At 39.8% G+C, this 22,693-nt stretch overlaps 1 protein-coding gene across 1 annotated transcript in view; it reads left to right on the forward strand.

Moving 5' to 3' along the window:
• The window catches only part of CERS3 (ceramide synthase 3), a 97,925-nt gene extending 76,657 nt beyond the window's left edge, over positions 1-21,268 (forward strand). Inside the window, exon 11 of the mRNA XM_082619139.1 lies at positions 19,216-21,268. Within this exon, the coding sequence (XP_082475265.1) occupies positions 19,216-19,281 (66 nt within the window). The 3' untranslated portion in view covers positions 19,282-21,268. The remainder of the gene's footprint in view (positions 1-19,215) is intronic.
• The last annotated feature ends 1,425 nt before the right edge of the window (positions 21,269-22,693 follow it).

Here is a 22,693-nt window from a genome sequence, read left to right on the forward strand (position 1 = left end):
TTTTTACCAGCAATCTGCCCCATAAATTCTAGCTTCCTTGGCTTTGGTGAACTCTCTGTTTCCTCAACTCACTGGCACCACTGGGCTCTGTTTGGGGTCTTTGCTGCGCTTCAACTTAGAAGCTTCCTCCAGGCAGTAACTGGGGCAGTTGAAGGGCTTCCCTTCTTCATTTTCCTTTTCTTAGGAATCACAGTCCCAAGCAGCTTACTGAACAGTGTCTAAAAATTATAGTTTCATATATTTTATCCAGTTTTCTGTTTGTTTAACATGATAGAATAATCTATTCCCTATTTTTCCATAATAGCCAAAAGCAGAAGTCACAGTATTTTATTTTCTAAATAACAACACTTAATATGCTTCCTGAGATGTCCTGTTTTATTTTTCAAACAAGTACAACTGTTTGGTGATTCCTTCTTTTTTCCTTATTTTTCTCTCTAGGTCAATGCTGTCCAATTAAAATATAATGTGAGCCACACACATACCTAATGTTAGGTTATCTAGTAGTGTCATTTTAAAAATAATAAGAAACAGATGAAAGTAATTTAATAATATATTCTATTTAACACAATACAAACAAAATATTATCATTTCAATTTTTCCTGATGTATATTTTGTCTGGTATGTATTTTAATCAGGGAAGGATTAAATCATTATTTAAAGCTAATATAATGATTCAGCAATCAGTACAAACAAATCATTAATGAGATATTTTTCATCCTTTTTTTCCATACTAAGTCCTTGAAATTCAGTGTATATTTTACACTTACAGCTTCTTTCAATTTGGACCGACCACATTTCAGAAGGCACACGTGGTGAATGGGTGGCTACTACATTGGGTGTTACAGCTCCTAGCTCTAGACTAGCAATTCTGCTTCTCAACCACTGCATATGGGACAGGTGGTGGGATATGTTCTCATGTGTGATTTGTTCTCATGGGGTCCCTGGTGGTGTATTCAATTGTAACATGCTGGCTGTACCTACTACCTTTTCTTTCCACTCAAGAAAACTTTCCAGTTTGTGAGCAAGGGAGGAAGATACTATTCTCAGGATCTTTTTTTTTTTTTAAAGCCAATTCTTTGTCTTGTTTTTCTTTCTTTTCTGCAGGTGCCTTACTTTTCTAATCCTATTTCCTTCTTTCTCTTCACTACTCATCTCCAGGTACGACTCTTCTCTGTATACCTGGTTTTCCCCCACAAGTTCTGCTTCTCCAAAGCTGACACTTGTATCTTGTACACCTTGGGGCCCCTTCTCTTTAGCAAGGGCTATGAACTTCCAGGTCATTTATGGCTTTACTTTCTGTTTCTGGGGGGGATTTTGTCTGTGCTTCTTTTAAGTCCTGTACTCCCAGGCTGCTTGTTTTTCTAACCTCCCCACCCCCCGCCCCCGCCAACCTTTCCCAGCCACAAACTAGAGGGCTGTGGGAGCTAATTGGAATTTGTATTTTTTTTTCTTTTTTATCCAGATTCTCCTTTAAATCAGCACCAGTTTCTAGATATGGTCTGACTAATACAAAAATCAAGCAGTTCTGATGTCTCTTTCTGTGAAAACTATGCTGCCATCAATGCATCCTAGTTTTGCTTTGAGTTGCTGGTAGTTCACATTAGGTTGTTAATTCATATTGAGCTTGAAATTGATTAAAACCTCTAAATCTTTTTCACATCAGCCAACCCACATTTCTGCTCAAGATTGTATGTTGATGATTGTGACTTTTGTGGAAGTTATATTTCTTCTTGTTAAACTTCATTTTGCTTGACCAGCTTATCATTTGAGCCTTTTGTTTAAGAATGGGAGGGCTTCCCTGGTGGCGCAGTGGTTGAGAGTCCGCCTGCCGATGCAGGGGACGTGGGTTCGTGCCCTGGTCCAGGAAGATCCCACATGCCGCGGAGCAGCTGGGCCCGTGAGCCATGGCCACTGAGCCTGCGTGTCTGGATCCTGTGCTCTGCAACGGGAGAGGCCACAACAGTGAGAGGCCCGCGTACCGCAAAAAAAAAAAAAAAAAAAAAAGAATGGGAAAGCATGACATTTGGTGATGGGTGCTTAAATGTTTCAGAAGACCTTTTGTCTAAAAGGCCTATTAAAGAAATTCAGGATTATTCTATATAATCTAGTTCATGAAAAAGGGTCATTTTTTGGCTTGATATATATTTTAATCAGGAGAGGATTGTAATCATATTTAAGACTAATGAAGAATAAGGTATTATTCTAGATCTCACACCCAAAAGAAGATATCCCAGGATTTCCACTTTTCGTTTCAGTTCAGCTCATTACATACTGACTATGTTAACTATAGCTTCACTAGAATGACCTGTAGAGCCTTAAAAAAAATACTCACAGCCAGGTTCTAATTCAGACCAATTAAATCAGAATCTATGGGGACTAGACCCAGACACTGGGGTTTTTGACAGTCCTCTTCTTCCCCCAACATAAGTGATTCTACTCTGCCTCTCAGTTTGAGAGCCACTAGATCAAGTGGAGAAACCCAGCTGTGTGTGTGTGTGTGTGTGTGTGTGTGTGTGTGTGTGTGTGTCCTCTCCGCTCTGCACAAGTGTCCATGGACATCCCTCTGATTGCTGAGTCTGCTTTCTAAAAAGCAGAGATGGCTGCACTCTTCCCCACATCTGTAGAGTTTGCTGACATGACCTCAGCAAATACTCCCATCATGAAAATTTTAACAAGAGCAGTAGACTTCATGTTACATAGGGGTTCTATGCTGAAAAATCCTTATAAATAAAAAGTCAGACTGTTGAAACAGGCATCAAGCACTTTGAAATTCTTTACTTTCTAGAAAACTAGAATTCTCTAAATAGTACATTTCTCTGGAGAATTAAAGACATGAGTCATTACATAAAGTGAGACATACTGGTAATTTTATATTGCCTTTCTGGACTAAAAAGACTCATGACATACAGAGTCAAGGAAGTCAAAATTGTTTGCAATCATGGGATTTTAAAATGTGAAAGACTCTTAGGCAACCCTCTGCTTCAGCTTCTTTCTACAGAGAGCAGCAATCTAGAGAGGGTCTGTGGCCTAAGCACCCACCTGCTGACTGCAGTGTGGTACCTGACTGTCAGGTGAGGCATCACCAGAGCTGGTGTGACATGCAGCCTTTCAGGCCCCACTAGATACTTTCTGAATGAGAATCTGTATTTTATCAAGAAACTTAGGTGATTCATATGCACATTAAAGTTTGAGAAGCACTGGTCTAGAAATTTCATATTACAGATAACTGATAGGAAATGTCCATATGTAGCCAAGTTTCAAAGAATCCAATTTAAATTTAATGCAGCTCCTTTGAGGAGAAAAAAAGGGGAAAACTGTTTTTTTCTGTGACCTTGTCAACTTGGATAATAAGAACTAATATAACAAAAAGGAATGTATTTTGACAGTAGTTCAGAAAATTAAACTCTGACTGAATGCACTTTCTTTTTCATACAGTTAAAGCTAACATTTTCTTTCAAAACAGCATAAAGTGCTTATTATATTGTCCTTTGTTTCATTGCCAACTGTGGATTTAGATGTGGAGCCATTCAAAAAGCAGTGGGACATTATGAGTCATTCACGACCTCCTGGGCTTTTGACATTACTGTAAAGCCACAGATTCCCGAGCACAGAGTTCAGTTAAGGCATTTCAAAAGCACAGCTCTGCAATTTTATTGAAACCATGGTTGCAGATGTCATTCCCAGAGTGTATGGAAGTGCTGTGGCAGAGATTATTCGTAATTTTATCCTATTAACATATTTTTTCTCATTGTCAAAGTTTATTTTGTTTGGTAATCCTTGCAATAATTTTTGAGGACTGCAGACGAGGGCCAGCTACTTACTTTCACTAATAGGCAAATCATGATTAATTCATAAAAGTACATATATTCTGGAATCTAAAAATATAAGATAAATTACACAAAAAATAAAACTAAAAGCATAGACATCATCAGGGCTTGACTTTAAATTTATTGTGCTCACTTTTTTTTTGGTGGATATGAAAGTGGCAAGTTGTGTATTAATTGAGTGATTCTGGTTGTGTTACACACATAATCCAGTGTAGGGCGGTGGCCGTGGATGGGAATATGTTCTCATAAGATACGCAGGATAGTGAAGGGTTTTGGTGCCATGTCATATGAGGATAAACTGTAGAAAATAAGAATATTTAGCTTGAAGAGGGGTTAACTTCAGCATTTGAAGGAAGTACACAGACCCCTTTTGGATAAGGAGACAGATTTTAGCACCATATGAAAAATGAAGCAGGTAATGAATTACTGGAAATGTACCAGCAGGAGAATGTACATCTTTTGCTCTGGTTGTTAAGAAAGGCATATCAGCATCAAGTAGAAGTTAGATTAGATGAGCTTAAAAGTCCCTCCAAACCTGGAGACCTTTGGGCACCATTCTTTCTTATATAATTGCCCCTCTACATCTCAAATGCTACCACTCCAATCCAAGCCACTGGCATTTCTCTCCTGGTCTATGACCACAGCCTCCTAAATGCTCCACCTTTGACCACCCTGGATTCTTTCCAACTGTTTCCATACAGCAACAGAGAACACTGTTATAGATAAACCAGTTTCCACAGAAAGCAGATTTCTGAGGATAGGCACCTTGTCTTTTTTTGTCACATATATTCCCAATACTTCAAACAGTGCTACACAGCGGTTTCCATTTGGACTTAGAAGTAACTTGAAACTTTTTACCATGACCTATTAAACCTGTAATCTGGTCCATGCTTACTCCCCGACCTCATCTAGGTCATGCTCCATCTTTCTTACCATGTTTTAGCTGCACTGGCCTTTCTGATCCCTGAGCATGCCATTCATCTCAGGACCTTTGTACATACTGTGTCTTCTTCCTGAAATCCCTACCCCATCTTCCCTGACCACTCCTCCTTAACCTTCAGATTACAACCGTTGAGTTCCATTTCCTTAGCAAGGCCTTCCTTCCTTCCCATTCATCTAAGTGAGATCCCCAATTTACATATCATGGTATTCTCTGCTTCCTAACACTTACAAATGTGTGGTTGTGTATTGTTATGTGTTTGATACCTTAGGGTTTGGCTCTTTCAATAGAGTATAAGTTGTTTGAAGACAGAAACCATTATATCCCCAAAGTCTTACACAATGCACATGGGCTCAAGAAATATTTTTTGAATCAGTGGTTCTCACCTGGGGTGGTTTTGCTACCCGCCTTGCCCCCTGGGACATTTGGTAATCTCTGGAGACAGTTTTGGTGGTCACAACTGGCATCTAGTGCACAGAGATCAGGAATACTTACTACTAGCCCTTCTACAATGGGCAGAACAGTCCCCACAGAATAAACTGGCTGAGATCCCTGGAATAAATGAGTAAACTCCTCTCTCTTTTGGTTGATTTCACTTTGTGGCTGATGCTGATCTCAAATTATTCCTTGCTTTCCCACCTGAGAGTGTCATCCTATACAGAGAGAAGTTAGGTTTATGCAAGAACAGCCAAACACACTATTTCTTGAGGAGCCAAGCTCTCCATAATTATCGGTTTAGCATTTCTTCAGGTGTTGGCAATTTAAAATTAAGTGATAATCACAAATGGTTGCCAGCCATTTCCTTTAGAAATAAGACACGTGCATTTGGAAAGTTCTGATGGATTGAAAGAATGAGGCTGTAGCTAATTGTTCAAGTGTAACTGAGAGAAAATTATGACTGATGGCACTACACCTTTCTGTTCCTGCATGGCTTTGTACAGTGTGGGTTGGGAAGGGCATTGCGGGTGAGGCAGTGTGAACTGTGCGGAACACTCGTTCCCCATTCATTCTAATTCACTTAGTGACCAGTTCTCTCTCCTTACTTTTCACCTCTTTAACCTCGCTGAATGTTGGGTCTAAGCCAGCAGAGCCGTTCATGTCCTGGAGGCAGCCAGTTCTCACCTCCTGCCCTGCACACACACCTTTCTCTCCCAGGGGCTGCAAGACTTCTCATCTTTAGATCAAGCCTCTGCATTTATGAGGAAGTCTTCTAAGGTTGCTACTTAAGGAAACATTTCATTCAGCTCTGTAGTCAGTCTAGGACACTGCTTCCCAGCTTCCTCACCTCAGGCACCGAAGAAATTGATATTTGTACAGCACACTGAGGGAAACTGACAGGACTACCCAAAGCAGGAGGAGACTGGGGCTCTGCTAGTTGCCCCAAGGCCTGAGAGAATCAATATCTCAGCATATCTTTTAACCCTTTCCTGGCACATCAGTTGGGAAACACTGATGTAGAAAAGCCCCACTATACTATGGCTGCTCAGCTATGAGCCAGTTATGTATTTCCTTTTGAAAGTTGGCTGGTGGATTGGAGTTGTCTAAAAGCAAATCATATTTCTCTATCCCTAGAGAGAGGCAGGCATGATATTTTTTAATTTTCTTTATTCAGAAATCTTGCCAACAACAGTAGTCTGGCTCCTCTGAGCTGTGGAAGCAGCACTGTCCGGCAGGAGCTGTCTACAGTGGCCATCGCAAGTCTTGCAAGGCAGTACTGCAGGGCACTGTAGGTCAGCAGGGGTCTTTCAGGGCCCAAACCTGTGTGGCTGCATCTCAGAGAGCCAGCTGTGCTGCCCAGCTCAGCTGACTGCTGTGCCCTCAGGCTCTGAGGTCCTAGGCAGGGACTCGCCAACAGAACAGTTCAGCTCAGAGTCTGGATGTGACCACAGATATTAGATGTAACTTGGAAACCACTAAGACAGGAGCTCAGGGATCTGTGTCAAAGAGTCACTCTGAATGTGATAAGCTAGGAAACAAGATCTCCCATAAAGGGCAGGACTGAAGATGACCTGGCAGTTTTGCCTGGAGCAGCTGTGTGGATGGTACTGCCATGTGCTGAAATACGGAGGCCAGAGAAGGTGGTGTAAATGGAGCCTCGAGTCTGACAAGGCCTTAGGCAGCTGAGAGGAGATGGTCTGAAGCCTGGAAGAAGGGTCCATGCTGAGATACAAATTTGGGATCACCTGCATTCAGATGGGATTTAAGATTCCCATCCTGTGGTATTAGATTCATTCATTCACTTGCTCATCAAATATACACTGAGTGCTTGCTGAGTGCTGGATGACATCACCTGAGAGAAACTAGAGGAGGAAGATGGCACATTCTGGTATATTCCACCCCATCCTCTCTCCCTCCCTCTGTGGAAGGGAAGCTGATGTCCTTCCACCCATGCTTTTATATGCATATTATGTTTGGATATAGCCACAATTAAAGCATTGCTTTTTTGTTTTTAAACTTTACATAAATGGTATGATTTAGTTTATATAATTGTACAACTAGTTTTCTTCACTCATTATGGCATTATTCATATTGACAAATATTACTGTGGACCAGTGCACTTACCTCCTGTATAGTATCCATCACAGAATAGTCCACAGTCTACGTATCCTCCTGTTTACATCTTTATATATGTCTCCTGGTGGCACATATGGGAGTTTCTCTATAAGTAGAATTCCTGAGTCAAGTTTACCAGATGCTGCCAAACAATTTGTCAAAGTATATGGGAGTCTCTCTTGCCCCACGTCCTCACCAACTTTCGGCATCATCAGACATTTTAATATTTACCAGTTTGATGAATAAGAGATTTTATCTCATTTTAATTTGCATTACTAAGCTTGAGCATTTTGTATAGTTTATTAGTCAATAGTTGTCTCTTCTGTGAATCATCTGTTTATATCCTTTGTCTGCTTTTCTGTCACATTGGATATTTTTCCTTCTTAATGGTGCATATGAATTCTTTGTTGGATGCTAATATTTGAAACAAACTTTAACATTTTGTTGTTAATACACATTTTTCTGGGCTATATATTCAATACTTAATCTTCTGTCTTTCCATGGTTATTTCCTAAGTGTTGCTTACCTAAATCCTAATGATTTTTTTTCAAAATGGTTTTGTATATCTTTGCCCAGTTAAAGTTGTGGAATTTACAGGCTATTGAATCTAAATCTGCATCTAAAAGATGCAAAATGTGTAGGAAATACACTAATTTTAGTGGTTTTAATCCCCAAAGCAAAGTACATTCATGAAATCAAATCATTTTCTACATCACAAGTTGGTGATTACCACAGAGCCTTTTACATTTATTTTAAATTTACTTTTAGGTAATATAGAGAATATGAAAGAAATCCATGCATTTTTATCAAGAGCCACATAATGTAATCTGAGCTCTTCTCCACCAAGCTGAGTCACTGAGCTGAGTGGGTTCAAGTCCTGTAGTTTTTATCTCTTCTGGAAAATGAATCTGCCTGACCAGATACTCCCCAGAGTCCATCTATCCCTAAAATTTACTTTTTCTCTTAGAAGCTCATTTTTTAAAGCCTGTAAGCCTTAGCAAAGTGAAATAATTTCTTAAGGAAATTAGGTACATTGATAGCAGCAAGTGTAATGAAAATAAAAACCATCAGTGGAAAGTAGAATATATTTTACACCGGTGAGTTGGGACAGTTTAAAAGCAATCTTTGAGTCCGGTTCTGAAATTCAAGTGAGGAGGCATTCTATGTATACAGACCAGTCACAAAAATTGGGAACCATGAGTAAGCCGGTTTTAGGGCATGTTTTCGGTACTGCTTTGACTTGCACTCATGACTGCAGGGAGCTGGGACAGTGGCCTTGGTCCTGTACTCTGTGTCTGAGAGATTTGACACCAGCCAAAGCGAATTACTGTGTGATGTTACAGGTTCAAGCATTTTTTCACAAGCCCCCCACGGAAAAAAAAGGGTCAATAGGAGAAGTTGGAAGTGTGTCCATTGCTTTAAGACACTCCCGTGCTTGGGTGAATGAGTCTTTGAATGTGGTTCAGTTAAGCTCTGTGCCCCTGCTCCTGGAATATGCCCTTCAAAGGGGAATGTTGGCTTCAACCGACTTTAATCTGGGGAAGATCATTTTGGTCCCAGTTTCCGGGTTTCTGTTTCTCCTAGCATATGGGATGCTTTCAGACTGATTGCTCGCCTTCCTTCAGAGTGACCCCATCCTCTGAATACGTGTCTTCTCTGCCCTCCTGGAGTGCCAGGCTGATGACATTTGCCAATACTGGTGCCATTAGTGATGTGGGGGTTCCAAAGCCCTTGTTAAGACCAGTAACAAGGTCTCTCTTCCATAAGTAACTTGTTCTTCATTCCCTTCACCATCATTTTGTGTAACTGAAGGGAGTTGCTGGGGAGAGGAAAGAGGTACTTTTAAAAGACATTGCAGAAATTATATTCATGCATTTCCATTTGTGGAATGAATAATATTGCCAATAATGTATTCTAGAGGACCCAGGTCATTTCTGGAAAATGTCCAGTTGAATATTATATTTTCTAATTCCATAAAGAAAGTTATCTAAAGTTATCAGAATAGTAATATGCTGTCTGTTATGGCACTGCTAACCCTTCACCAAGGGCAGCCGGCGGGCAGGTAACAGGAAGCATGTGTGCTGCGATATGCTTGGCATGTGTGAGAACTGTGCATCTGGTGGCTGCAGCCCTTGGCTCCCTTCACTCTTCAAAGAAGGGTTTAGATCCTTCTTTCTAACATGGATTTTCTTGGGCCCTTAATGAATTGTGGGAGGGTTCAGGGCCAACAAGTTGCATGAGACCAGTTCTACAAGCCCCGGGACAACTAAGAAATAGGAAAGTAAGGGGTGCTGCTGTGCAGAGATAAAGCAAAGGGAAGGGCAATACAAGAAAAGAAGCTGGCTGATTCCAAGAGAGAGACTCACTGCTGCTGGTGCAAGCAGAGTATTGGCATCCCATCAAAGCAGACAGGTAGAGTTCTAGAAAACACTGTGGCTTGACCTTTAGCAGGTGTTTAGATTTTGTTCCCCTAGAGCAAGGTTGACTTGTTTTTGATTTCTATTAAGTATTGTAATTACTGGAAAAGATTTACCATTGTGAAAAGGTACTTTGCAGAATACGGATCGTGGTTTATATCTTAAACTTTTCTGATTTCAGCTGATTAGCAAAGCCTCATTTTTTCTAGCACACCTTAGCCAGTGTTTTTCAAACTGTAGGTTGCAGATCATTAATAGGTTGCCAAATCAGTTCTGTACATCATTTTAAAAATGAAATAGGGGCTTCCCTGGTGGCGCAGTGGTTGAGAGTCCGCCTGCCGATGCAGGGGACATGGGTTCGTGCCCCAGTCTGGGAGGATCCCACATGCCGCGGAGTGGCTGGGCCCGTGAGCCATGGCTGCTGAGCCTGCGCGCGTCCGGAGCCTGTGCTCCACAACGGGAGAGGCCACAACAGTGGGAGGCCCACGTACCGCAAAAAAAAAAAAAAAAGAAATAGAATAGAATAAAGCATGCCAGTGTTTGTCTCACCCCCTGGGTGCCCTGTCTCTCCAAGTATTCCAGCAGGGGTTTGTAGAGCACTGTGTTTCGAGGTGTCTAGGTTATGATCAGGGTTTTCACCCTGTCTGCCTCTCGTAGCTGTGTGGCCTTGAAAAAGTTACTTAACCCCTCTAAGCCTCATTTTCCTCTCCTTTAAAGTAAATAGAATAGGTCCTATGACCTAGGGTTGCTGTGAGGAGGAAATGGTATTGTTCATACTAACTGCTTAGTTCAGTGCCTGGCACATGGACATTTATAGCATGGATAGTGCCTTCATTTATAATTGCCAAACCGTGGAAGCAACCAAGGTGTCCTCCAATAGGCCAGTAGATGCATACCTGTGGTGCACACATCCGAACAATGGAATATTCTTCAGCAATAAAAAGAAATGAGCTATTAAGCCATGAAAAACCATGGAGGAACCCTACATGCTTATTACTAAATGAAAGAAGCTAATCTTCAAAGTTAAATACTATATGATTCCAATTACAAGACATTCTGGAAAAGACAAAACTATGGTGACAATAAAAAGTTCAGTGAATGCCAGGGCTTGGGAGGGAGGGAGGGATGAACAGGAAGAGCACAGAGGATTTTTAGGACAGTGGAAAAAAAGCCCTTTAAGGGTGTCATTGCTGTTATTGTTATATTACAGATAGCATATACAAGATGAAATTGAATATAATATGAGGTTTTATTAATATTTTTGAATACCATTCAATTTCCAATTTGCATTATTCAAGTTTTTATAATGTGCAACCACCTATACATCTATCTAACAAACTCTTACTACCAGGAAATCCTTTCTGAGCTTGATTCATCATCAAGGGCAGTGGTTCTCCATCCTGTTGGACCCACACCCTCTTCACTAGCCTGAAATTAAATTCCTAGGTAATATCACTCACCTAAAAGCCTAATTTCAAAAAGCAATATAATGCCACAACGTAATAAAAAAGAAATAAGATGAAAGACATTTCTGATAAAATATGCATTTCGTGTGTAACATGTACATGACTGCCCTAGAGAATGTAATGAAGTTGGCAGATGCTGTACTTGCTTATATGGAGACGCAGCATGAGTGGGGCAGCTGCAAGTGCAGACTGACACAGCCTCAAATGCCACCGGTAGGGTTGCCATCAGTGACATGGCTTTCTGAAATTGTGAAGTTCTAAACAAAATGAAGTATAGTCTTCCTTGGATTTATGTACATAGTTGCAGTCCTGAAAAATTGAGACTGTATTAAAACCATGCAAGAATTCCTGTGCTTGAATGTACAATTGAATTAGATTCTAGCCTTGGATAATTACAAATGCAGGTCTGGCAGGACATTTGGGTGTCATGCACATTGTAAGGTGTGTGGCATCCCTAGCCAATGCTCATTAAAAGTCAGAAGTGCTCCCCAACCTTTGTGACTGTGAGGATGTCATACATTTCTAAAAGCCTGAATATGGTCCAGGCCCTCTTCTCAGAGGTGAGGGTGCTGGAGAATGTGGCTTCAAGCTATGGGGAGCATCCTCCAGGATGAATTTATTTCTCAGCTAAAGCAGCTATTCCAGTCCTGGAGAAAGAAGTGGGAAGATGCTAGTATGCCTTTCTGGGGAGAAATTAGTTTCTTTGTTTTGATTCAGATTTCCCCTTGTTCCCTACAAAAATCTTTTGAGGAAAGAAAAGGAGAGCTAAGAGGCACCATCCATGAAAGCAAACATCAGCCAAGCATGGCCCTTCCCTGAAAGTCTCCGTCTGCAGGGGGAGCACTCTGATCCTGGCTCCCAGCAAATCATGGAGAGGCTGCGTTTCTCTGTTGCATCTTAACTGATGAGATGCCAAGTTTATTCCTCAGTGTTTGCAGCGAGCCTTGTTTATTTTGGGACCCTTTCTGTGTTGTGAAAAAAGAAGAACATACAGAAAAGAGCCTATGAAGTTATATTTCTGTGATTAAGACAGCAGAATGTGTGTATGTTGTTGTTGATGTTGTTTAAGCAGTGTTTGCATGAAGCTTGAATGCAAGGAAGTATTTGGTTACATATACCCCAAGAATCTCCAGAGGTGGTCAGTTTTAGTCTTCAGGTCACAAAAGGGAAAACTCTTATGGTTATGAATGTCATCTTGAAAAATGGTGTGTAGGAAACAGGCTCCACCTTCCATACTTTTTTTTCTTTTCTAGGCTGGGTTTAATAGAGATGTTTCTGAACTGGCTTAGAGGGTCAGGGGTCAGGTCCAACACTGGCCTTGCAGAGAGCTTGAGTTCTTGGTATTGTTTTAATAGTTCACAGCATCATTATCTTTTGCAATGATGTCTGATCTGTAGCAATTCCATCTGCATTCGTTGGGACAGTGTTATTCTTCTAGGAGTTTTCCTCACAAAATTCCTTTCAGAACACTGTAGAGAAGAGGAGAAGCATATTACTCTTAATTAAGAACTGTCCTTGAAGTAATTCCTGCATAAAGAAAATAGGAAACATCCTATTCCCAACAATAAAAATATTCTGACAACCAAAATGTCCACATGAGCAATACTTTACTTAGCAGATGTTTATTGGGAAAACTATAGTGTTTGCGTTCTAAAAAGAAATACATTTAAGTTTTATTTTTAAACTTATCATCAGTGAAATTTATTTTTTCCTGTTGGTGTACAGTTCTGTGAATTTTAACACAAGTGTAGATTTGTGTAGCCATCACTATAATCTGGATACAGAATAATTCTGTCACCCCAATAACTCCTCCCTCCACCCCAGCTCTTGGCAGCCACTTATCTGTTCACCATCCCTACAGTTTAGTCTTTTTAAGAATGTCATGAAAACTACATCAGTATGTCTTTTGGTAGGTATAATTGTTTTACAATGTTGTGTTAGGTTTTTTGGGGGGTGGGGTAATAGTTGTTTTACAGTGTTGTGTTAGTTTCTACTGTACAGTGAAGTGATGCAGAGTTCCCCGTGTTATACAACAGGTTCTCTTTCATTATCTATTTTATACATATTAGTGTATATATGTCAATCTCCATCTCCCAATTCATCCCAACCCCCTTTCTGACCGGTGTGAGGTGAACCTCATTGTAGGTTTGATTTGCATTTCTCTAATAATTAGTGATGTTGAGAATATTTTCATGTGCCTCTTGGCCATCTGTATGTCTTCTCTGGAGAAATGTCTATGTAGGTCTTCCACCCATTTTTTGATTGGGTTGGTTTTTGGGTTTTCGTTTTATTTTTGATATTGAGCTGCATGAGCTGTTTGTATATTTTGGAGATTAATGCTTTGTCCATTGATTCATTTGCAAATATTTTCCCCCATTCTGAGGGTTGTCTTCATCTTGTTTATGGTTTCCTTTGCTGTGCAAAAGCTTTTAAGTTTCCTTAGGTCCCACTTGTTTATTTTTGTTTGTATTTCTATTACTCTACAAGATGGGTCAAAAAAGATCTTGCTGTGATTTATGTCATAGAGTGTTCTTCCTACGTTTTCCTCTAAGAGTTTTATAGTGTCTGGTCTTACATTTAGGTCTTTAATCCATTTGGAGTTTATTTTTGTGTATGGTGTTAGGGAGTGTTCTAATTTCAGTCTTTTACATGTAGCTGTCCAGTTTGCCCAGCACCACTTATTGGAAGAGATTGTCTTTTCCCTATTGTATAGCCTTGCCTCCTTTGTCATAGATTAGTTGACCATAGGTGCATGGGTTTATCTCTGGGCTGCCTGTCCTGTTCCATTGATCTATATTTCTGTTTTTATGCCAGTATCATACTGTCTTGATTACTGTAGCCCTGTAGCACAGTCTGAAGTCAGGGAGCCTGATTCCTCCAGCCCCACTTTTTTTTTTTTTTTCTCAAGATTGCTTTGGCTATTTGGGGTCTCTTTTGTCTTCATACAGATTTTAAGATTTTTTTGTTCTAGGTCTGTGAAAAATGTCACTGGTAATTTGATAGGGATTGCACTGAATCTGTATATTGCTTTGGGTAGTATAGTCATTTTCACAATATTGATTCTTCCAATCCAAGAACATGGTATATCTCTCCATCTGTTTGTGTCATCTTTGATTTATTTCATCAGTTTCTTATAGTTTTCTGACTACAGGTCTTTTACCTCCTTAAGTAGGTTTATTCCTAGTTATTTTATTCTTTTTGCTGCAATGGTGAATGGGATTGTTTCCTTAATTTCTCTTTCTTACCTTTTGTTGTTAGTGTATAGTAATGCAAGAGATTTCTGTGCATTAATTTTGTATCCTGAAACTTTACCAAATTCATTGATTAGCTCTTGTAGTTTTCTGGTGCCATCTTTAGGATTTTCTATGTAGAGTATCATGTCATCTGTAAACGTGACAGTTTTACTTCTTTTCCAATTTGTATTCCTTTTATTTCTTTTTCTTCTCTGATTGCCATGGCTAGGACTTCCAATACTATGTTGAATAATAGTGGTGAGAGCGGACATCCTTGTCTTGTTCCTGATCTTAGAGGAAATGCTTTCAGTTTTTCACCATTGAGAATGATGTTTGCTGTGGGTTTGTCATATATGGCCTTTATTATGTTGAGGTAGGTTCCCTCTATGCCCACTTTCTGGAGAGTTTTTATTATAAATGGGTGTTGAATTTTGTCAAAAGCTTTTTCTGCATCTGTTGAGATGATCATATGGTTTTTATTCTTCAGTTTGTTAATATGGTGTATCACATTGATTGATCTGCGTATATTGAAGATTCCTTGCATCCCTGGGGTAAATCCCACTTGATCATAGTGTATGATCCTTTTAATATGTTGTTGGATTCTGTTTGCTAGTATTTTGTTGAGGATTTTTGCATTCTATATTCATCAGTGATATTGGTCTGTAATTTTCTCTTTTTGTGATATCTTTGTCTGGTTTTCATATCCGGGTGATGGTGGCCTCATAGTATGAGTCTGGGAGTGTTCCTTCCTCTGCAATTTTTTGGAATAGCTTGAGAAGGATGGGTGTTAGATCTTCTCTAAATGTTTTATAGAATTCACCTGTGAAGCCATCTGGTCTTGGACTTTTGTTTGTTGGAAAGGCAGGTAACCTTTTGAAACAAACTTTTTTCACTTAACATAATGCTTTTGAGATTCATCCAACTTCTTATAAATGTCAGTAGTTTGTACCTATTTATTGGTAAGTAGTATTCCATTGTATGGATGTACCATTCATTTACTTGTTGAAGAACATTTGGGTTGCTTACAATTTGGGGCAATTATGAATAGAGCTTTTATAAACATTTGTTTTTGTGTGAATATAAATTTTCATTTCTCTAGGGTAGATACTCAGGGGTAGGAATGCTGAGATATACAGTATATGTATGTTTGCCTTTATAAGTAAAAACTGTTTCCAAAGTGTCTATACCATTTTGCATTTCCATCAGCAGTGTATAAGAATTCCTTCCAGTTACTCTTCATCCTTGGTATTCTCAGGATTTTTAATTTTAGCTATTCTTATGATAGTTTTATCTAATCATGATTTTAATTTGCATTTTCCTAATGGCTAATGATGCTGAATATCTTTTCATTTGTTTATTTGACATCCTATATCCTCCTAGAAGTGTGTATTTTTAAATATTTTCCCATTTTTTTAATGTTTTTTCTTATTGTTGAGTTTTGAGAATTCTTTATTATCCATACAATTTGGATATGGGATTTGTAATTACTATCTCCCAGTTTGTAACCTGTCTTTGTGTTCTCTAAATAGTATCTTTCACAGAGCAAACATTTTTAATTTTGATGCAGTACAGTTTATCTTTTTTTTTTTTTTTTTTGTAGTACGCGGGCCTCTCACTGTTGTGGCCTCTCCCGTTGCGGAGCACAGGCTCCGGACGCGCAGGCTCAGCAGCCATGGCTCACGGGCCCAGCCGCTCCACGGCATGTGGGATCTTCCCGGACCGGGACACGAACCCGTGTCCCCTGCATCGGCAGGCAGACTCTCAACCACTGCGCCACCAGGGAAGCCCCAGTTTATCATTTTTTTATGGAGTATGCTTTTTGTGTTTTGTCTAAGAACTCATTACACAAGCCAAGGTCGTAGGTTTTCTTCTAAAAGTTTTATAGTTTTATATTTTGCATTTAGATCTACAATTCATTTTGTGTTAACATATGTGTAAGGTTAAAATTTACTTTTTTGCCTATGGATTTCTCCTTGCTCCAGCACCATTTGTTGAAAAGACTATCCTTTCTCCATTAAATTGCTTTTGCACCTTTGTCAAAACTCAGTTGGCAGCATTTGTGTGGGTGTATTTCTAGATTCTCTATTCTGTTCCATTGACCTATTTGTTTACCCCTGTGCTAATACTATCCAGTCTTGATTACTATAACTTTATAGTAAAGTCTTAAAATTGGGTAGTTCGAGTTTTCCAATTTTATTCTTCTTTTGCATAATTGCTTTAGCTATTCTAGTTCCTTTGCCTCTCCATATAAATTTTAGAATCAGCTTGTCTATATCTATAAGAAATCTTGCTAAGATTTTAATGGTATTATGTGGAATCTGTAGATCAATATGGGGATAGTTAACATTTTTACTGTATTGAAACTTCCAAGCCATGAACATATTATGTCTCTTTAGTTATTTAGATCTTTGATTTCTTTCTTCAGAGTTTTGTAGGTTTTACATGCAGATCCTATACATGCTTTCTTACACTTGTACCTAAGTATTTTATTTTTTGAAACTATTGTAAATGTTACTGACTTTTAAATTTCTGTTTTAATTGGACATCGCTAGTCATGTTAGTTTACTATGGCTGCCATAACAAATTACTACAAACTTCGTGGCTTAAAAAAACAGAAATTTACTCTCTTACAGTTCTGGAGGTCAGAAGTCTACAGTCAGTTTTGAGCAGAAATCAAAGTGTGGCAGATCTGTGTTCCCTTCACACACAGTGGGGAATCTGTTCTTTGCCTCTTCCAACTTCTGGTGGCCGCCAGCCTTCCTTGGCTTGTAACTACATCACTTCAATGTCTACCTCTATCTTCATATTGCCTTTCCTCTGTGTTGAATCCCCTCTGCCTCTCTTATAAAGACACATGTGATGGCATTTAGTGGCCACCTGGATAGTCCATGATAATCTCTCATCTCAAAATCCTTAATTTAGGGCCTCCCTGGTGGCACAGTGGTTGAGAGTCCGCCTGCCGATGCAGGGGATACGGGTTCGTGCCCCGGTCTGGGAGGATCCCATATGCCGCGGAGCGGCTGGGCCCGTGAGCCATGGCCGCTGGGCCTGCGCATCCGGAGCCTGTGCTCCGCAACGGGAGAGGCCACAACAGTGAGAGGCCCGCATACCGCAAAAAGAAAAAAAAAAAATCCTTAATTTAATCATATCTGCAAAAAACTTCGCCATGTAAGGTAACATTCACAGATTCTAGGAATTAGGACCTAATAAATTTGAGGACATTTTTTAGCCTACTACATTAGTGTCTAGAACTCAAGATTGTGTGTGTGTGTGTGTGTGTGTGTGTGTGTGAGAGAGAGAGAGAGAGAGAGAGAGACAGAGAGAGACAGAGAGACAGAGAGAGAAAGAAAGAGACAGAAAGACAGAGACAGAGAGAGAAAGAAAGAGATTTTATGTGTTGACCTTTTATCCTGCAGCCTTAGTGCTAAACTCACATATTAATTCTAGGAGTTTTTTGGTTGATTCTTTGGGATTTTGTACATAAATAATAGAGACACTTTTATTTCTTTCTTCCCAATTTGTATGACTTTTATTTCTTTTTCTTGCCTTATTTCATTGACTAGGATTTCCAGTACAATGTGAATAGGAATGGTGAAAGTGGACATCCTTGCCTTATTCCTAATCTTAGGGGGAAAGCATTCAGTTATTCACCATTAAGTATGATGTTAGCTTCTATTCCTTCTTTGTAGAGAAGCTTTATAATTTTTTTATCATGAATGGATGTTGAATTTTGTCATATGATTTTCTGCATCAATTGATATAATCATTTTTCCCTTCTTTAGATTATTAATATGATGGATTACATTCATTGATTTCCAAATATTGAACCAGCTTTGCATTACTGGGGCAAATCCCACTTTAGCATAGTATAATTTTTTTATACATTGCTGGTTTTGATTTGGAATATTTTATTAAGGATTTTAATGTCTATGTTCATTAAAGATATTGATCTTTAGCTGTATTTTCTTATACTGTCTGTCTGGTTTTGGTATCAGTGTAATTCTGGCCTCATAAAATAAATTGGGATGTGATCCCTCTTCTTTTTTCTGCAAGAGATTGTGGAGATTTGGTGTTATTTCTTCTTTATACATTACATGGAATTTGCCAGTGAAACCATTTGTGCCTGTTATTCTTTTTCAGAAGATTTTAAACTACATATTTAATTTTTTTCATAGTTTTAAGACTACTCAGGTTACCTCTGTTTTCAATTTCATTGATTTCTCATCTCTGTTACTTCCTTCCTTTTGCTCATTTTGGGCTTATTTTGCTTTTCTTTCTTTTTTTTTTTTCCTAGTTTCGTAAGTTGGAAGCTCATATTATTACAGACTTTTCTTCTTTTCTAATATAAACATTTAATGGTATACATTTCCTTTTAAGCACTGTTCTAACTACACTGAAGAAAATTTGATGTGTTTTTATCTTAATTCAAAATGTTTTCTAGTATCCCTTGAGACTTACTCTTTTGATCCACTGATTATTTATAAGGGTGTTGTTTAATTTGCAAGTGTTCTGAAATTTTCCCATTATTTTTTTATATTGATTTCTAGCTTAATTCCATTAGGACCTGAAACATACTTTGCATAATTTTGATTCGTTCAGTTTGTTAAGGTTTATTTTATGATCCATGATATGTTTTATGTTGGTGAATGTTTGGTTGTTTGAATATTGTGTTTTCTCTGAAGGGAGCCATGTCTCTAAACTGGGCCCATTTGTTTGCTTATTCACTCAACAGTCTTTCTGGAAGGTTGTCACTCACAGCCCATTGTTTCTTTTGTTTAGAATGTCCAGGACGTGAGAAGTGATGATGAGGATGAGTATGAAGAGGAAGAGGAGGAGAAGGAATAAGCCACCAAAGGCAAAGAGACAGACGTTTGAAGAATGGCCTCGGGGCCAACAGGCACCTCATTCCCAATGGTCAGCATGGCTGTTAGCTTGAAGCCCGCATAGCTCCTGGCACACGGTGTGCTGCAAGGGTTGCTTGGAGCTGGAAGTGCTCTCTCCTCCATTGCTGTGGCCTCAGGACCCACAGGGACCACAGATTTTGCCCTTCCCTCTTTCTAACCAGCACCTTCCCCCCCTCCTAAGATGTATTTAACAAAATGTTAATTTGTGTTAAAATGTTAAATATAAGCATCCCCATGGATTTTACTGGAGTTAGGACTCAGATTTCAAAGATGTCTCCTGAGAACCCTTCCACTTCTAATTGTTCTGTTCATGAATTTAGACGTTTGGAGCCCACTTTGTTGTAGGCCTTCCCCTTCCCACCTTGCCTGTCCTCAGGATACTTTGGGAAGTGCTAAGTCAACCCACTTTTTCCAGGTGCATTTGGCCACAGAGAGTAGCTTATTTCCCAAAAATGAGCTAAAGGTGGCAATGGAATGGTGGTGGCAGAACCAAACCAGGGGGCCAAGCTTCCAGAGCTCATGGACCCCTTTCTGCCATGGGCAGTGTTTAAACCTTCCATGCCGTGTGCTTCGTCTCTCCAATGGGAATAACCAGCCTTGCCCCGCCCCCTCACAGGGTTGGAATAAGGATCAAATGAGATAATAATGGAAGTGAGAGTGCACACTGTAGGCTATGGTGTTGCTGTTACCTGACCCTCTTTGCACTGTGATCACAGTCCCGTTTGGGAGAGAAGCCTGGTGAAACTTGGCACTGAACAGCCCTGAACAAAAGGCACAGTCTTGAAGAATTCCATTTAAATGTGTCTGGAAATACCTAAACATGCAAGTACCCAGAAAGCTGTTTCCAGTTTATCTGGTAACTGTTTATTTGTTAGCTTCCCAAAGGTAATTCTCAAATCCCCCAGGTTCTCGTCCCTCAGGCTCCATGGCCAAGGGGAGGGAGTTTGGGCCCCATTCCTTCTTGTCCTTTGCTGATTTCTCACTTATTTCCTCTCTGAAAGGTATGCTTCCCTACTGTGGCCCTGAGCCCCTCCTTCAGGCCAGCAGAGCTACCCAGCAGGCCATAGGGTCCACCTGGGGGCCTCTCTGGGGGCACTGGACCCAAGTCAGGTTGTTCCCCTAGCCACTATCACCGAGGAAGCCCAGTTTCTGGGGCATGCGTTTGAGCTCCTGATCAAAGGAGGTCTTGGAAAAACAAAGAGACTCTGAACTTTAAACCCCTGCTCTCCAACCCAATCAGAGTGCATGACAGTAAAGCAGAACAAAACAAAGGGCTGGAAAACACCCCTGAGAATGTCCAAGGACAGGTGCTTGAGTCAATGTCAGCTCCTGGGGCTGCCTTACCTCTCTGGGAGGGCAGGTAGGGGCTGGAGGGTCAGTAGCCACCTCTCGACCTCCACAGGGATACATCTCCTGAGGCCAGCGTGCAGGGCAGACCTCAGAGACTTTCTCAGGTTACTGACTGAGGAGAGGCAGAGCCTTGTAGAGGAAGAGCCTGAGCAAAATGTGCAACTTTTCCCCACCCAATCTCTCATATTCTTGGGTCACATTTTGCATCTTCATCCTGTTTTGCTCAGGGCCCGTATTATAAAGCCAAGTAAGTGGAAGCTAAGACTGTGGGGACTAGTAAAGCCCACACAGACTCCACCAATGGGGGCTGCAGCCTCTGGAGCACAAAGGACACTGTATAAGGTAAAGGTGTCTGCTTTTTTTTTGTTGTTTTTCAGTAAAAAGATGTTTTTAAAACCTTCAGGCTAAACAAAAACAAAAACCTTCAAAATTCTTTCCCAACAAAATCTCTCTTTGAGGAATTGTTAGAACAACAGAAAAACATGTGTCAGGTTTCTCTGCATAATATTTGCATTTATGAGTACAATAACACTATATGTGTAATATATATTATAAATATCAAATGCCTCCAGTCACTTTAGGGCGTAGCTGTTGAATTATTATTAATATTTATATATATATATTTTTTGGTGAAAGATCACACTAAGATATTATTTTTATGTTCCAGTTAACAGACAGTTTTTTCCTTGATTTATTTTGGTCTTGTCTCTGTACCAAATAACTTCTTGCTTTAGGTAATAAAAGTGTTTAGTTGTTGCTCTATCCTCCAGTTCTTTTTTTTTTTTCTTATTTGAACATCGAAGGTAAAATAGATATGCCAATTTCAACTATCTGTGATACAGCTGGAAGCACTAAACTATCTCTTAAGAGGTAGAGATGCATATTTTGTAACATTTTTAGGGCTTTTGTGGTTAATTTTAAGGGTAACCTCTCTTTCTACAGGAAACAAGAGCTCATAGTGTATACCAGATGACTTTATAAAAATGTAGTCCACCATGCCACCAGTATTATTGTAATGGTAATGACTTACAATAAAACAGAGACAGAGCCCAGCATGTGTGGTGACTGAGTAGATTCAGCATACACATTGTTTGGCTTCTTAGAGATCATTACTAGTCCTACTGAGTGGTGGAAACAAAGATTTGCCAGTCCTCTAGAAACACCCTGTAGGGAATCAGGGGGAGCAGTGAGGAGAACAGAGCCAAGTTAGGACATTACGGCCGCTGGCCTTGGGGTACCAGACACCAGACAGGAGAAGTAACAGGTCGGGCCTGACGGGACTGAGTCTCTTGGCTGTGCACAGTGTAGACAGACAGATGCTTGTGGGCTGGAGACTAACCTGGGTCACAGCGCCTGAGCCCTGTAGCACAAGGCCCTGTAGAAGTGCTAAGTGAGGGGCATGGTCCTAAAGATATTTTCTCAGCCCCCTTTTCTATACCTACCTTTCAAAGGTGGAGGAGGAAATAGGGTCTATTGATGGTTCAACTGGCTGTCCATCAGAATTACCTATTGAGCTTAAAACACACCTTGCCTGTTGCCTGCTCCACATTTAGATTCAGTACTTCTGGGATAAGAAAAAGGAATTTGCATTTTAACCAAGTCCAGGTGCTTCTGAAGAGCAGTCAGGACTCTGTGTGATCCCACTTGGTTTTATTCCTACTAGCAGTTTTATGTGCTAATAAATGAGAATATACAATGATACAGAATATTTACTCCAAAATAAATTCAAATAAAATAATAAAGGAGAAAAGGAAACATGAGAGCAGTCAAGACAAATAGAAAACATTGTAAGAGTTTTACACTGGTTAGTACAATGGCAGTACTAATTACCAAATCCAAATATATAGGTAATTACATCCAGTGCAAGAACAGAGTACCAGATCAGATTTTTTAAAACTCCAGCTATAGGCTACTTACAAGAGATGTGCTATAAATATATGCAAAAAGAAATGTTGAAAGTAAAAGGAGGGATAAAGGTATACCATGCAAACTCTATCCCCAAA

Source organism: Mesoplodon mirus (genome assembly GCF_964341445.2).
Source record: "Mesoplodon mirus genome assembly, chromosome: 4".
NCBI classification, from domain to species: domain Eukaryota; kingdom Metazoa; phylum Chordata; class Mammalia; order Artiodactyla; family Ziphiidae; genus Mesoplodon; species Mesoplodon mirus.